The following is a 15703-nucleotide window of genomic DNA, read 5'->3' as shown; positions in this document are numbered from 1 at the left end:
AGTCTTCAGAGTCAGACTTTAGTCTTCAGAGTCAGACTTCAGTCTTCAGAGTCAGACTTGTCAGACTTCAGTCTTCAGAGTCAGACTTTAGTCTTCAGAGTCAGACTTGTCAGACTTCAGTCTTCAGAGTCAGACTTCAGTCTTCATATTCAGACTTTAGTCTTTAAAGTCAGACTTTGTTCTCTGTTTCCGGACACATTCCCTCATGCTAGAAATAAAACTGCTAAAAGATAAATATATGAAATGTGGCTTCAAACATGCGTTCATGTTTCTGTACGTACTGAGTGAGTGAGTGAGTGAGTGAGTGAGTGAGGCTGGAGAAGAGCATGTATGAAGACTGTAGCTGCATCCATTTGTAGTTGGAATTTCAGAGGTCATAGGTCACTCCATACACACGGCTGTCAGAGCAAACCTCACCTTGACATGACCCGAGACACATTAGCAAAGCGGGCTTCTCAGCGCGACCGTGGTGACGTCACTCCGACTTCCAGGTTTGTAAATGGAATGCAGCGTGTTGAGCGTGTGCTGTGACCGTCTCACCAGCGTAACTGGGTCATGGCTCATACGTGATGTTTTCATCTTTCTGTGTTCCTTCATGCTCCAGGAACACATTTACCCAGAATCCCTTGGTGGGAGTGGATATGCATTGGGCCCAGTTTATTTTCAGAAGAACCATCATCATATGACACTCTGCCAGCATAATGACATCAAACCAACACCTCTCACTGTAGTTTTACAGTCGAGGTTGAATATGAAAAACAAAACTCTTATATTTTAGACAATTTAACAGCTGTCTGTCTGTCTGTCTGTCGCTCTCTTACTTCTATCAGAGATGAAGTGAAAGTCATTGGTGGAGTGGGAAGACGAATGAGATGCAGCATGCGTGAAGCATAGACAAGCAGCCTGTGTACAGACAGACAGACAGACAGTGTGAACCAGGCCTTAAACACACCCTGGACAGATGTAATGACTGTAGTTTGTAACACTGTTCTAACGAGGCAGCGTCAGTCGTTATAAGTGTGCTTATTTACAGGGTTAGGGTTAACTGACTGTACTGTGGTTAACTGTTCTGTACCCGTGTGTTAGAGCAGTGACGTGTGCGTCCACCTCACAAGCTGAAGCTCCGGTGGTGCTGCTTGTAGAAGTGCTGCTGCCGCTCTCTGGCGCTCAGCTCCATCAGCTTCTCTCGTCTCTCCATCACGACACCGCTCTCTCGCTCCCCCTCATCGCCCGTCACGCTCCCTACATCGCTGAGGTCCCCGAGGTGCTCAACGGAGTCATATTTTTCCAAGTCGGAGGCGATGGTCTGCAGGCTGATGACTGACAGGGAATCTGAGCCCGCTCGCTCCCGTTCCTTGTATTTCTCCAGGTCAATGGCTGCGTTCATCCCACCACCGCAGGCGCCATCTGCTTCATGGACATTCATGTCGGACTCGGCCCCTACGGGTGGACTCCGCCCACCGCACACAGTGAGGCGCCCTCCGTCGACGTGGTCCCGCCCCCTCTGAGCGTGGATCTGCTCACTGATCTGCTCCAGGTTCCTCAGTGCGATGGAGTAACGCGTCTTGACTTTGGCGACGTGCTGCTCCAGCAGCAGCACTTTGGTCTTGTGCTCCTGTCACACAGAGGGCACAGTAACTCTCACCGTCCATTTTCTACATTGATTTTATGTCTGAAGAGAAACAAATGAACTCAGTGACCTCTGCTAAATCTCCACCACTCACAATCTAGCACAGCTGTTTTGCAGACTCAGTGCATTTATGACGATCACACATAAGTGCAGAATACATGAGCATCCTTGAGCGTCGACAGTCCTGTTATCTGTCACAGTAAACTGAAGCATTTGTCATTTTAACGGGATTCATGACGATCACGTCCTTGGAAGAGATGCGCGAAGAAAAGTCATATTTTCTACAACCAGGAGAAAAACAGACAACGTGCATGTGACATGGGCGTGTGACTAACTTCAATGTTCATACATTGATCATTAAAATGCTAATTATTTAGCATTAATTATAATAAATAGGGGAGTTTCTGTATAGCCACACGAGCAGAAGGAAGAGGAAGAGGAAATTAGCCTGGTTTCACATTCACCTGTAAACAAGACAAGCCCGTTTTGTTTACTTGCAGTCAATGAAAAGTGTTGACTGCAGAGTCTTCTGACCTGCAGTGACTGCTGATTACAAAAGCTGATGATGAAAACTGATGAAAGCAAGTGTTAGGAATGAGCTTAAATGTGTAATACCTCCAGTATGTGGTTGAACTGGGCCTTGAGCTCAAAGTAAGGCTTGGATTTCACAATGACTCTTTTGAGGGACTTTTGCAGCGTCTGAACCCGAGCCTCGGCCTCCTGACAGGCATGTGTGACACGCATGTGCTCCCTCTCACTGCGGAGCCGCTCCTCCTCGGCTTCGTTCACCTGTGAGAACAAACAAAACCACAGTTTATTCATAACAAACAGTAGACGCCAACATTGTCCACTTACAGAGCTGATCACGTCACAGCAGCTGACGTAGGTTTAAAGATTCCCATAAATGATATACGTAATCTACTTAATACTTATATACACACACACACTATACAGTACTAGGCTCTAAATCCTTCTCTCCACTACTGTAATCAAACACCAGAGTGGTACAAGAGTATGCAGCTTTCTTATTCAAAAATAGTTTTATTCATGTATTTAACTTTTATTTAACCAGGAGAAAACTCATTGAGATTAAAAATCTCTTTTTCAAAGGTGACCTGGCCAAGACAGGCAGCAGCACAATGAACGCACAGTTACAGACAAACACACAAAGTTCATCGCACTAAAATAAAGTCAATTCACAAAGATTTCATTTCTGTAACCGGGAAAACAACTATTTAAAACACTGACATCTTAAAGGGTCTCGCTCAATTTTCTTTATATTCAACTTAAAACAATTGAACAAAATTAAATTTTTTTCCTTTCTGCAGTTCTGTATTCCACACACACACGAGGGGACAGCGTTTAAAAAGCCTTTTACCCTGTTCTGTCCACACACACACACGAGGGGACAGCGTTTAAAAAGCCTTTTACCCTGTTCTGTCCACACACACACACACGAGGGACAGCGTTTAAAAGCCTTTTACCCTGTTCTGTCCACACACACACCAAAGCCTTTACCCTGTTCTGTCCACACACACACACGAGGGGACAGCGTTTAAAAAGCCTTTTACCCTGTTCTGTCCACACACACACACGAGGGGACAGCGTTTAAAAAGCCTTTTACCCTGTTCTGTCCACACACACACGAGGGGACAGCGTTTCTTTATGTTTCTAGGTGATTAACATGTTTCATGTTTCAAAGAGTAACATGTTTTTTGTTTGTTTGTGACCCTATGCAACAAATATAACTCCTCGTTATGTTGCCACTGACGGTGTGTCTAATATTTACCTTGCAGGTCGCATGGTTGAGCATCTCCTGCCAGGTGGGATCCAGTGTGTTCTTGCCATCAGCCATCAGGCCCTGCTCTGCTACATAAACCATTTCCCTGGCAGCTGTGTGCATAGAAACGGCTCTCTCGTAGCTCAGAGCTGCCTTCTGTGTCTCCTGCTGTGCCTACAGGGAGGAGACAAAGGTTTAATAGCATACAGAAGCAGAAAGAGACGATTGATAATCTAATATGTGAAACTGTAATTTGAATATCAAGTAGGCACAGAAGGCCACTACAGTAGCGCTGCTCGATTATGGGAAAAATCACAATCACGATTATTTCAAACGATTGTCATGTTCAGTTGATGGATTCACAGCTAACCAAGTGTTGTTGATGACGTAGAGTCAAACGCTGTTGACCAGATGACAAGCCAGACAGGAAGTCAGACACTATTACAACATTAAAAGTCTTATTTTCAGAATAAAAATAATTGAAACACAAGTTTCGATTTATTTGTAAAGGGAAGTGCTGTACAGAAGAATAAATAAAACACACAACAACAAAAAGGCATAACAGGCCACAAGTGGCAATAAGATGCATTTAAAACAACTAAAATAAATTAAAAGACATAAAAACCATAATAGAAACACAACGACACACATAGTTAATATGGACGAGGTCCCCCTCACGTTTGACTTCACAAACAAAAATGTGACTTCCTCTTGATGACGTATTTTTTGACAGATGCGACAAGATTGGTGGAGGTTAAAGCGGTTAGATGATGACTGACGACTGACTGACGACTGACTGACTACTGACGATGATGATGATGATGATGATGATGATAACGATGACTGATGATGACTGACTGATGATGACCTGACTACTGGCGATGATGATGATGATGATGGCGGATGATGATGATAACGATGACTGATGATGACTGACTGATGATGACTGACTACTGATGATGATGATGATGATGATGATGATGATGATGATGATGATGATGATGATGACTGACTGATGATGACTGACTACTGGCGATGATGATGATGATGATGATGATGATAACGATGACTGATGATGACGATGATGACGTGACTACTGATGATGATGATGATGATGATGATGATGATATGATGACTGATGATGACTGACTACTGACGATGATGATGATGATGGCGGATGATGATGATAACGATGACTGATGATGACTGACTGATGACTGACTGATGACTGACTGACTCGATGATGATGATGATGATGACGACGACTGACGACTGATGATGACTGATGATGATGACTGATGATGATGATAGCGATGACTGCGATGACTGATGATGATGATGATGATAACGATGACTGGTGATGACTGATGATGATGATGATGTTGATGACTGATGATGACTGACTGACGACTGACTGACTGATGATGACTGACTACTGACGATGACTGATGATGATGATGACTGATGATGATGAACGATGACTGATGATGACTGATGATGACTGACTGAATGACTGACTGACTGACTGATGATGACTGACTGATGATGACTGACTGATGATGATGACTGACTTGGACTGACTGGCGATGATGATGATGATGATGACGACTGATGATGACTGACTGACTGACTGGATGACTGATGATGACTGACTACTGATGACTGATGATGATGACTGGTGATGATGATAACAATGACTGATGACTGACTGATGACTGACTGATGATGACTGATGATGATGATCATGACTGATGATGATGATGATGATGATGATGATGATGATACTTGATGACTGATGATGACTGATGAGTGATGACTATAACTGATGATGACTGATGATGATGATGATAACGATGATGATGATGATGACTGATGACTGACTGACGATGACTGACTGATGACTGACTGATGTCTGACTGATGATGATGACTGACGATGACTGATGATGATGACTGACGATGACTGATGATGATGACTGACGATGACTGATGATGACTGAAGTCACCGCAGTTTCATGCAGCTGTGCAGTGATGACTCTGCCCACGTTGAGTAGGTACTTTTTTTGTTGTAGAAAACTATAAAGTGGAAAAGGGCCAATTAAGTGCATTACAGTAATCCAGTCGAGAGGTGACAAAGGTGTGGATTACTGTTTTATTTTAGCCGACTGGCTCAAATGAAAAAAGCTTGATTTCACGACAGCCGTGATCCAACTGTCAAATTTAAGATTGGATTCCATTTTAACTCCCAGGTTTGTGATGGACCAAAAAACCAAAAACCATCACTTTATGTCATCAAGACACCTCAGAAAAGGATGGATGGAGTTAGTGAACTTTCTTCTGAGAGGCATGTATAGCTGACCATCATCTGCATAACAGTGGAATGCAGGGGGAGCAGATAGAGAGAGAAGAGGGCCTGTATTTCCACAGCCCTACATTAAATGATGATTAAGAAAAACAAAAACCTACTTTCAAATACCATTTATGTACAATTGTGTTGTCAAATTCCTATGAGACTAATCTCACACAGTTGATGCTCCTACAGAAACCTGGTATCCAGACTGTGTGTAGGCTGATATCCAGGTAACATGGATTACAGTTTACACCTGGCGTTAAAATGAATGTCGCACATGCATACTGAATGTCCTACTGTGATCGGATGCCTCATCACTGCTCAGACTTAGATTAACACTAATGAAAACACAGCGAGGTGGCACTCAAAGACAAGAGTTCAGTTTCTTTACACCAGAAAAACAGTTCACTACATTTTGACTTCTGTAAATGAAGACACTTCATATCAAATCTAGTCAACACAACAAGGAGGACACAGCAGCTTTTCACACTGAACAGATACATTATTATATGACATGGACGATTCCATCTCTTTTCTTTGTGCTGGGTTAGGGTTAGAAAATGTGCTACAAAACCTATGGAGTCATTGTAAAGTTAGATTTGTATTCACCTTTAAACCTGTAGTGTTGTGCTGTAGAGTCAGGAGGAGGATTTCATACAGGTCGAAGCAAAACAACCCATGGACTAGTGGAAGGGTAATGGGATTGTAATGGGAGGGTTGCCAGGGTGTCGCGGTGAAAGGTACCCAAGCCTCATTGCTCCAAATGGTGTGTGTGTGTCACTACTGGTATGTAAAAAGGGTGAAATGCAGAGGTCACCATCATGACTCGTGTTTCAGCCGTTACCTGGTTCATGATGAATGACACAGACAAGGAATAATGGTAGAACAACTCCCAGTGAGTCAGATGTGCTGTATAACATAAGACCATAAGTGCAGCCTTTACAAATGACCTTGTTTCAAAATGAAATTGTGATATTAGAAAATGTATACAAATTATTAACACTCCAATGCGTGAGAGTATTATTAGCAGAGTCAAACAAAATGATATAAAATAAACACTATTTTTTAAACTGTATACATTTCTTCTATAACATGAGAGTAGCATATGAAAAACTGAGCAGCAAAACACTTCAAGAATATCAACAACAGGGATTCACTGAAATGAAACTGAAAATCACAAAACACTTGGCCGATTATACAATTCTGTACCATTGGGTTTTTTTTATCTAATGTTGTTGTTATGGCAGGGACTGTGTGTATTTACCTCACTAAAGTCATTGCACTTATATAGATTATATTCATGCTTCAAAGAATAAATGAATTAAGAATTAAGACAAAAACATTTAGCAGCACTTCTGTTTCCTCCACTCTCCATATCCAACACAGCCTGGACCTTTCATTGTTTTCACTCCGTGGTCCATCTCGGCCTCTTTAGTGCTGCAATTAAGGGAATATGAATGTCGCGGGGAGTTCATAATCTGCACTGTACGCAGCCAAAGAGACTTTCCAGCATTTAATAGACCCTGTTCCACCGTGTGCTCACATACACACAAGGGTGTATAAGGTTGATGGAAATGATAGTACTAGTTAAGTAATAATAATCATGTTTAACTCAAGTATATTGTGTAAATATATCCACAAATCAAATTACAATATATGTTATTACATATTTTTCCAAATGATTCAGCCCTATTGTGGAAAGATAACTGATCTTAAACACAAAACTTTGGAACTCACACACAGTTCAGGCGAACAGAAAACAGGTTTGATGTGATGGCTGATGGCAGACACAACAGACCACGTCACTATTTTCAGGCACTGTGTGTGTGTGTGTGTGTGTGTGTGTGTGTGTTTACCTCTTTTGCAAGACGCCGAGCTTCATAATATGGTCTTGCTTTCTCAATGCAGCTACCGAGCTGGGAGCTGTGAGTATTCAGCTTCCTGGCAGACTCTGTTAGTATCTTCCGGTAGCCTGATCTGGCATCCTGGAGGATTTATGCATAGAAATTACAATGTTAGATTTACCTGCAATTGAATGACTGATAAGACTTTACACAGAGTATTGTTTGAATCTATCAGCACCAATACATTTTTTCCTCTTATCCAAATGTTGTACCCACAATATACTGGAAAAATTTATTGTTATATAGATTAGCCTAATTAATGATTTCTAAGTAATAGAAACTCAACCAATTCATTGATAGTGAAACATATTTTATCATATTCTTGACACTCATCAGTTTTGTTTTGGCAAAATCATAGATTTTTTTTAGTGCCTGGGCTCGGGCTAAAATTGCAATACGGCCGACTGCAATTTTTAAATCACAGGAGGTGCAATACCTCTGAAAGTCAAAGTATGTGTCAAATGACCATTTTACATGAAATATTGTCCTGACCTGTAAACATCTGAAGAAAATGTCTTTGTTTCTCACAGATCACATTCCAATCGCAATTTCGGTCAAAATAATCACAATAAGATATTTATACAAAATTGATTACGCAATTATAGTGAAAAACACATTTTGTGTTCACACTAGCCAGGCAGCAGGCTCTTACATTACATTACATGTCATTTAGCAGAAGCTTTTATCCAAAGCTACTTGCAATGGAATTGAGTACAAACAGCCAGGGGCGGAGTCGAACTTGCGACCATGATGTCTTTTGCACACAGGATACCGGTCTTAACCACTGAACCACTCCACCCCTACTTCCGCCCATATGGACACAACCATACCCTTGATCTGTGTGTGGGTTACCATAGCAACCATGGAAGTGGCCAAAATTATGCTTGCAAGACTAGCACGCAGCAGGCTTCTGCTACTGCTAACAGGAAGTACGCCTCCAGTAACAACCATTGTTTAATTTACAGGAGGCTTTCAGGGTGTGGTCTAAATCTGCTATACTCCAGTCTCTGGCTGATATTTGTTCATTTCTTGACATTTTAAAGATCCAACCACAAACTACAGTGCAATAACAATATATAACGGGATCGAAGTCTCACTAACGCTCTGGGTTTTACTTACATCCAGCTGCAGTTCCAGCTTGTTGATTTCTGCACTGGCTTCATTGAGGTGTTCCAACTCCTCCTGGGAAAAACACATAAAAACAACCGTTTCATGGATATTTTATCAGTAGTGCGTGTGCTTATATACACATTACATAAGCAGTACGTCAAGGTGTTAATAAGTGTATCTTCTCTTACCTGGATGCGGGGGTCCAGTTCCTCCTCGTACGGACTGTGCTGTTGCTCTCCCACGCTTCTTTGCTTTTCACCCTCTCCTTCCCCGCAGATGTCTCTGAGTGCCGGGTCCACTCTTGGCCCATTGCTTTCAGCGGCTTTAACCTTCTCGTCGCTATCCCCATCGGGCATAACCTCTCTCCAATCGCCGGCATCTGACTCCCCGGAGCCCGCGGGGCTCTCACGCAGGTCGCCGAGCTCCATTCCAGGCCGGGCAAGTATCGCTAGCTACAGCGTTGACTAATGCGCCACCACGTAAACACAATAAAACGCTCGCACCTATTGATAACGGTTGGTTGTGACGACGACAACACCACCAGCAACAGCAGCAACAACAACAACAACAACAACAACAACAACAACAATTCGACACTAACAAACCCTGCGATAGCGAGTGTTGAGAAGTTTCCAGTGTGCCATATCAAATCACACCGACACGCGAAACCCACTGACGATAGCCTTGCATGCTAACAGGCTAACACTATCAGCGAGAACGTCGTGGGCGGTTGAATACAAACGCGTGAAAACAGAGACGCAAAGTCAAAGGAGGTCCATCGCGATGTCCGTGTTGTCCCATGTCTCACTGGTCCTTCTTTACTTTAGCTAGACCGCCTAGCTAGTAGCGGTTTCGGTCTCACGTCATCGTCGTCACAAGTGAGGTAAACACACTGAGGACGGAAGACGCGCTGCACTTCTCTGGTTCTCTACGGCTTCCGTAGACAGTGACATTACTACGAGGGATACGTAAGTGATCTTGATGAATTCGAAATACACTTAGAAACGTAATACACTTTATGTCCACGAGAGGCAGGAAGAAGACCTGGTTGTTGTTATACAATACAACATATTATTTAGCATTACTTACAAGTACGAAACAAAACCGTACTTCCTAAATTATAGACGTTAACAATAAATGTAGCTTGTAGCAGTGATTCTGAACAACAATAATAATAATAATATTAAAATAAAATAAAAACTCAAAATATCTATTTTACAGCTGGATATACAACATTATTTTATAATTAAATTACAGGTTAAAAAATGATCTAAAAAGTAAAAGTTAAAGAAGCACAAACTCTATATGAACCTTTTCAAAGAGGAATGTTTTATTTTTTCATGAATGATTATTTTCTATTTATACATATACATATATATATACATATGTCTATTTGGTTCATTATCTTTTTATGATTGCTGTTGGTCTCATGGCAGAGTAGTAACTAGCACTGTTACCTCACAGCATGAAGGTCTGCTTTCTGTGTAGGATTGCAAAATTCCAGTCATTTTCAAAGTTGTAAATTAAAAATTAAAAATAAAATGTTGGAGGTTTGGAACATAAATATAGTTGATAAAAACCTATTGTTGTGTGGTGAGCCACAATCCCACCAGCTAACAGATCCCTGACACTCCAAACCTGCAGGGGGCAACCACATCAGTGGTGGAGCCCCAGGTAACAGGAAGGAAGTGCCTGAGGAATACAGGAAGCATGGTGTGAAATGTTGAGATGTTTGGAGCTGGTTCAGTCATCATGCTTTCTCCTGGAGACACTTCACTGATCAACAACTGAAGACACCACATATAGTATAGTAGTGTAGAACTTTAAGTTTGGAGATTGTGTGTTTATGGATGCATTTGGAAACTTCCTTATATGATTTAGGATGATAGAAATATGAGGATTTGAAGTACTTTGTTACTGGTACATTAATCATAACCTTTGGTACTTTAATGATGAACCTTTTTGAAGGGATTTGAGTTAATTAATCTGAACAAGTCTTCATTTCTCAAATAACATTAACATTATTATTATCATTTATTCTTTATATTAAGAAGTGTGAGCTGAAATGATCTGCTATTAATGGCTTTGTTTTTCTGTTTATCCTAGGTTATTAACCGATTCTGTTACATCCTGTTCATCCTATTCTGCCTGAAATAAAAAACTGAAGATTGAACAGAACTGAGTTGTCCATTGTCGTCCTTCAACAGCTGATCAGCCGTTTCTCAAGTTTGGGCAGAGCTGTGGTCACAAATACACAGTAAAACAGCACATGACACATATTGTAGCATAATCTTGGCTAAAACAATCAGACTTGATGTGAATGCAGTTGAGTATAATATACCTTAGATTATATGAGCTCAGTTACAAATAACACACCATCAGGTTAAACTCTTTTTTTATTCCAAAAATATAGCAACACCAAAATGCTGAAGTTTCCAAAAGCTTCATATAAGAAAACAATGAAGAGTCATTTAAAAAAAATAAAATCAAAAGATTATACAATCAATGATACTGCAGCTGTGACCAGTCAACCACACCACACATGATTTCATCTTTATAACGGATCGTACCAAGACGTTCACATAGGCGATCACAAATTGTAAATAACTTAGTGGCAACAAGTGGGTAACTGCAGTGAATGCATTAATGAATGTCATGTGCACACTTTGCATAATATAAGAATAGACATCTGGTGAATTACAGCAGTTTTGTTAAACAATGTGTTTAGGTGTTTATGTGTCCTACACTGTAAGAAATGTTTGTAAAAATGAAAAAGACCTGAGAAGCATTGGCAGCGATCCCTTCACCAGAAGAGGAAAAAAAGGATCCACCTGAGTATTTGAAGACGTCGCTCTTTGGTCTGAAATGCTCCAGAAATGACTGAAAGGCGAGTGCACAGAGGCGTTGTCCTGGGTTAGCTCCAGGTGATATCATACTGGGTCCATCCTGGAGGAGGAGCCAAGTGGATTCTCCTCCCTTTTGAGATGAAACTGACGACTCCTCTGTATCCCGTTCTTGGGACTCCAGACTTCAAGTCATCCATGATTCCCAGGTTTTTAGCCAGGATTTTGAAACTGTCCTTACTTGAGTATTGAAGTCGAAAGGGTCCAGGTCCTTTGAGCTGACCCTGCTTCACAGCTTCATATGAAACCACAGGTGCACTATAAACTTCCTTTTCAAAGTTTTCTCTGTACGTCTCCTCTTTCAAGTAACTCAGGTCCAGCTTGGTGAAAGGCACATATTCAGCATTCAGTTTAATGTAACGCAGGTACTTGTCATAAAACTGACCCAGACTTACACCCTGGCGACCAAATGTTAAAGTCCGAGAGACTTCCGGGCGAATACAGGCACGGTCGCGGCGCTGCTCTGGATGACGCATCCAGTCATCCCAGAAAGACGGCGGCCATTTTGGCTCAAGCTCCTCCCACAACTCCCTGAGGAGCATCCACCCGAGGCCAGGGAAGAAATCTGTCCGGTAGAGCAGATCTGCCTTCCCTGGATCTACATAGCCGTCTCTGCCATTATCATTCCAAGCTGACACACACCACAGGTTGGGATCAGATTTCAGGAGTGGCAGTAAAGCACTGAAGTACTCAAAGAAGTCTGTCGACACCTACAGGAAGAGATTTCAATTAGTGCCATACAGCAAAAGATTCATATTTTACCAGCAAAATGTTCCCGATAAATAATACAAATAAATAAATAAATGTAGGCAACACAAAATTGCATGATTTTATAATTTGCTTTAACCCTTAGATGCACCTTCAAAAAAGCTACATTAACACACCGAGAGCACCAAAGGTGTCTAAAGTGCAACGTGTGTGCCGTGTCACCTGACTGTTTGTCTCAGACTGCTTAGACATTGTTGGTCCCACATGCATAATGTCCCCCCTGAAATATTGTCTCTGCAAAAAAACTCAATTCCAGTCAAATCTGCAAGACTTTGCATTTAACAGTCACTCGTTTCCCACACGAAGGAAACCATAGGTCCCTTATTAACAGTAATTGGCTGCTATTGCCAGTTTTATTACCTCCAAGTCGTCCTCTACAACCACAACAGAGGAATGAGATAGGGTGTTGAAAACCTGGCTGAGAGCCCAGCGGTAATGCCTGGAGATTTTGTAATAACCCTGAAACTTCTTGTGCTCTGGCTGCACAGCAATGTCCGACAGCTCCGGCTGTTTCAGGTGAATGATTTGATTTCCATAGGAACGAATGACCTCAGCTGTCTCAGCATGTCCACAGTCCTGACTCACAATGATTGGATGACGTTCTGCTGAAGGACGGTACTGCAGGAGTTTGTCTAAGCAGCGCCTCACAGTGACCCTGTTACAGGCAATGACCAGGACAGGGATGACATGCTCGGGGGGGGCTCTGACCTGTGGATGGTTTCTGTTTAATGGCTCCCACAGTGAGTGATGTCTCTGGATCTGGATCAGAATTTGTTTCTGCAGTTCCAGCTCTGCTTCAAATGAGCCTGCCATTCGCAGCACATCTCCCACCACATCATTTGTCGGCTCTGACGCCACTTCCTCGTGCTGTTGGCCAGGAACGTCAGACTGCCCGGGTGGGGGTCTGCCCCACAGCAGAAGTACCAGTATGGCATTCCACGTGACAAACAGGAGCATTCCACACAGAATTAGGGAGCCTTTCCTTCGGATCATGGTCCAGACACTTCAAGAGCACAAAGGGGATCAGGAGGGACGGCTGTGAATAAACACACCTGGCTTTGTCACGGACAAAAGGAACGGGATATGGGAAGAGCAGCCGGAGATTCATCACAAGAACATGATCATAGTGATGGAGTTGCACCTTGTTGGCTCATGGCGCTGTAACTTCAGCAGGAAATATAACAAGGGGAAGGATTCATCCTGGAGATCAGCTGCAATTCTTCAAGATCCTCAGCTTTCAATATCATCTTCCATCTGAAATAATAAAGACAACTGTAGATCATTTTGACAATTAAACTTCTCACTGTGAAAATGTAATGACTTTCTTTCTTTAACGAGGGTTGTGTGGTAGGTAGTGACACATGACATGGGCTGCAACAATGAATCCATTACTAAATTCATTGTCAAATATTGATATTTATTATTCACATTGAGTATTTTTTTATTCATTAAAACATTTAATAATTGGTTTCTTTGCTTCTTATAACAAATAAATCATTAAAACATAATGATTTTGGTTTGTGGACAAAAAAACTCACATATGAACACAGATGAATCGATTATTGACATTGTCACCAGTGAGTTTAAATGCTGTTTGAAATCCTTCGTACAAATGACACAAACGTGACACAAACGTGACACAAACGTGACACAAACGGAAGTTTCCAGTCAGAAAAACAAGTTAAAGTGATGACCATATTCTTAAGCTATCAGAGACTTCATCAGGTGAAGATCTGATTATTGATTATTGGGAGTAGATGTGTCACACAGCCACACTGCTGCTGTGACATCACTCATGGCTCATGAAAAACACAAGAGTGTTTCTTCTTCTTCTTCTTTTTATGATCAACGTCTGTGACGCGCTCATGAAGCAATACTGCCACCTAGTGATGCCCCAACGAGGCTTCATGAAAATGGGCTCACGACTCAAAGCTTCATTCATGAGCGCGTGGGTGACATCTGCTGGCACAGTGGTGCTTGTGCACTGACATGTTTAACACATGTGCACAAAACTACACAATATCACACACACATAGAGCTGCTTTTCTTCCTTCCTTTCATTTATTAAAATATTAAACAAATATTATACACAATATGTCACTCAATATCTCCGGTGACCCATCGCCTAATGTTACTGACATGTCTGAATCAATCAAGTGTGAGAAACAATGTCAGCGTCAACCCCTTTATCTAATATGTGTTTATTATTGTTGTCAGGAATAATGTACTTTAATAAACATTACTGTAAAAGTGTAAACAGAGTAAAACGGGCAGAGCCCAATAAATTATACAGTTATTCAACAGAAATTGAAGTATACTGTCTTCTAATTCTATTTAGATTATTTGTCCAATTCAAAATGATGGTCCAGAGTAATCCTTTCCCAGGGTGCACTGCATGATGTTCACCTGTTGTGTGAGTCTACAGTTTCTATTATTATTATTATTGTTGTTATTATTAATAATAATAATAATAATAATAATAATAATAATAATAACAATAACAAACAAGAGCACTGTCTCTCTGAAGTGTTTACATTTGTTTAATTCATAAAAGTTTTCACTCATTTTAGTTCTATTTAATGACTTCTTGACACATTAGTGCATCATCACAGGACACTGTGTGTGGTTAAAGTTTTAATCACAGTTACAGTTACAGTTACTGTAACTGTAACTGTAACAGTAACAGTAACTGTAAACAAACAACACATTCTACACATGAAACTGATGAATCATCACTCTTCATCATCCATTCACGACACTCACCTGTGGCTGTGCACGAACAGAAACACACGGAGAGTGAAGCTGAGTCTCCACCTCTCACCGTGACAGCGTCACTTCTTCTTCTCCTCCTTCTTCTCCTTCTTCTTCTTCTTCTTCTTCCTCTTCTTCCTCTTCTTCTTCTTCTTCTTCTTCCTCTTCTTCCTCTTCTTCTTCTTCTTCTTCTTCTCCTCTGGACTTTTCTTCCTCGCGTTCCGACAACCGGCGAAATGAAGCGAGACAAACAGAGGAGCAGAGACACGGAGCTGCTCAGAGACTTCCTGCTTCTGAAGTTAACAAAAACCTTTGAGGACACAGCGACGAGAAGAAGAAGAAGAGGAGGAAACTAACACGACGACTTCCTGTGTAGAGGCGGGAAGTCCCGCCCCTAACTGTCACCTTGAGGAATTACGCAACACTCAGCGGTGACGTGTGCGTGTGTGCGTGTGTGTGTGTGTGTGTGTGTGTGTGTGTGTGCGCGTGTGCGCGCGTGTAATATATA

The 15703-nt window shown here is 41.6% G+C and overlaps 2 protein-coding genes across 2 annotated transcripts; both read right to left on the bottom strand.

Moving 5' to 3' along the window:
• On the bottom strand, positions 1 to 9693 carry sh3bp5la (SH3-binding domain protein 5-like, a). The gene is made up of 6 exons (XM_044034682.1): positions 8962 to 9693; positions 8783 to 8845; positions 7616 to 7744; positions 3420 to 3584; positions 2246 to 2419; positions 1 to 1615 (listed from the first exon to the last, which is right to left on the bottom strand). The coding sequence occupies exons 1-6, from the start codon at positions 9199 to 9201 to the stop codon at positions 1109 to 1111; spliced, it is 1278 nt and encodes a 425-aa protein (XP_043890617.1). The 5' UTR covers positions 9202 to 9693; the 3' UTR covers positions 1 to 1108.
• Positions 9694 to 11151: 1458 nt separating this feature from the next.
• mgat1a (alpha-1,3-mannosyl-glycoprotein 2-beta-N-acetylglucosaminyltransferase a) lies at positions 11152 to 15531 on the bottom strand. Its single transcript, XM_044033161.1, has 3 exons — positions 15208 to 15531; positions 12805 to 13698; positions 11152 to 12386 (listed from the first exon to the last, which is right to left on the bottom strand). Exons 2-3 carry the CDS (start codon positions 13435 to 13437, stop codon positions 11688 to 11690), a joined length of 1332 nt encoding a protein of 443 aa, XP_043889096.1. The 5' UTR covers positions 13438 to 13698; positions 15208 to 15531; the 3' UTR covers positions 11152 to 11687.
• Between the last annotated feature and the right edge of the window lie 172 nt (positions 15532 to 15703).

The sequence above is a fragment of the Solea senegalensis genome, linkage group LG9 (assembly GCF_019176455.1).
Source record: "Solea senegalensis isolate Sse05_10M linkage group LG9, IFAPA_SoseM_1, whole genome shotgun sequence".
NCBI classification, from domain to species: domain Eukaryota; kingdom Metazoa; phylum Chordata; class Actinopteri; order Pleuronectiformes; family Soleidae; genus Solea; species Solea senegalensis.
Note: the sequence above shows the minus strand (reverse complement) of the source record. Positions and strands in the feature narration are given on the sequence as shown.

Excerpts from the sequence above, each read along its gene's own strand:
- mgat1a (XM_044033161.1), bottom strand. The coding sequence starts at position 13,437 with ATGATCCGAAGGAAAGGCTCCCTAATTCTGTGTGGAATGCTCCTGTTT. Across the intron at positions 12,387-12,804 it reads TTGTAGAGGACGACTTGGAG|GTGTCGACAGACTTCTTTGA; the intron begins GTAATAAAACTG and ends CTCTTCCTGTAG.
- sh3bp5la (XM_044034682.1), bottom strand. The coding sequence starts at position 9,201 with ATGGAGCTCGGCGACCTGCGTGAGAGCCCCGCGGGCTCCGGGGAGTCA. Across the intron at positions 3,585-7,615 it reads CTCGGCGTCTTGCAAAAGAG|GCACAGCAGGAGACACAGAA; the intron begins GTAAACACACAC and ends TCCTCCCTGTAG. Across the intron at positions 2,420-3,419 it reads TCAACCATGCGACCTGCAAG|GTGAACGAAGCCGAGGAGGA; the intron begins GTAAATATTAGA and ends TTGTTCTCACAG.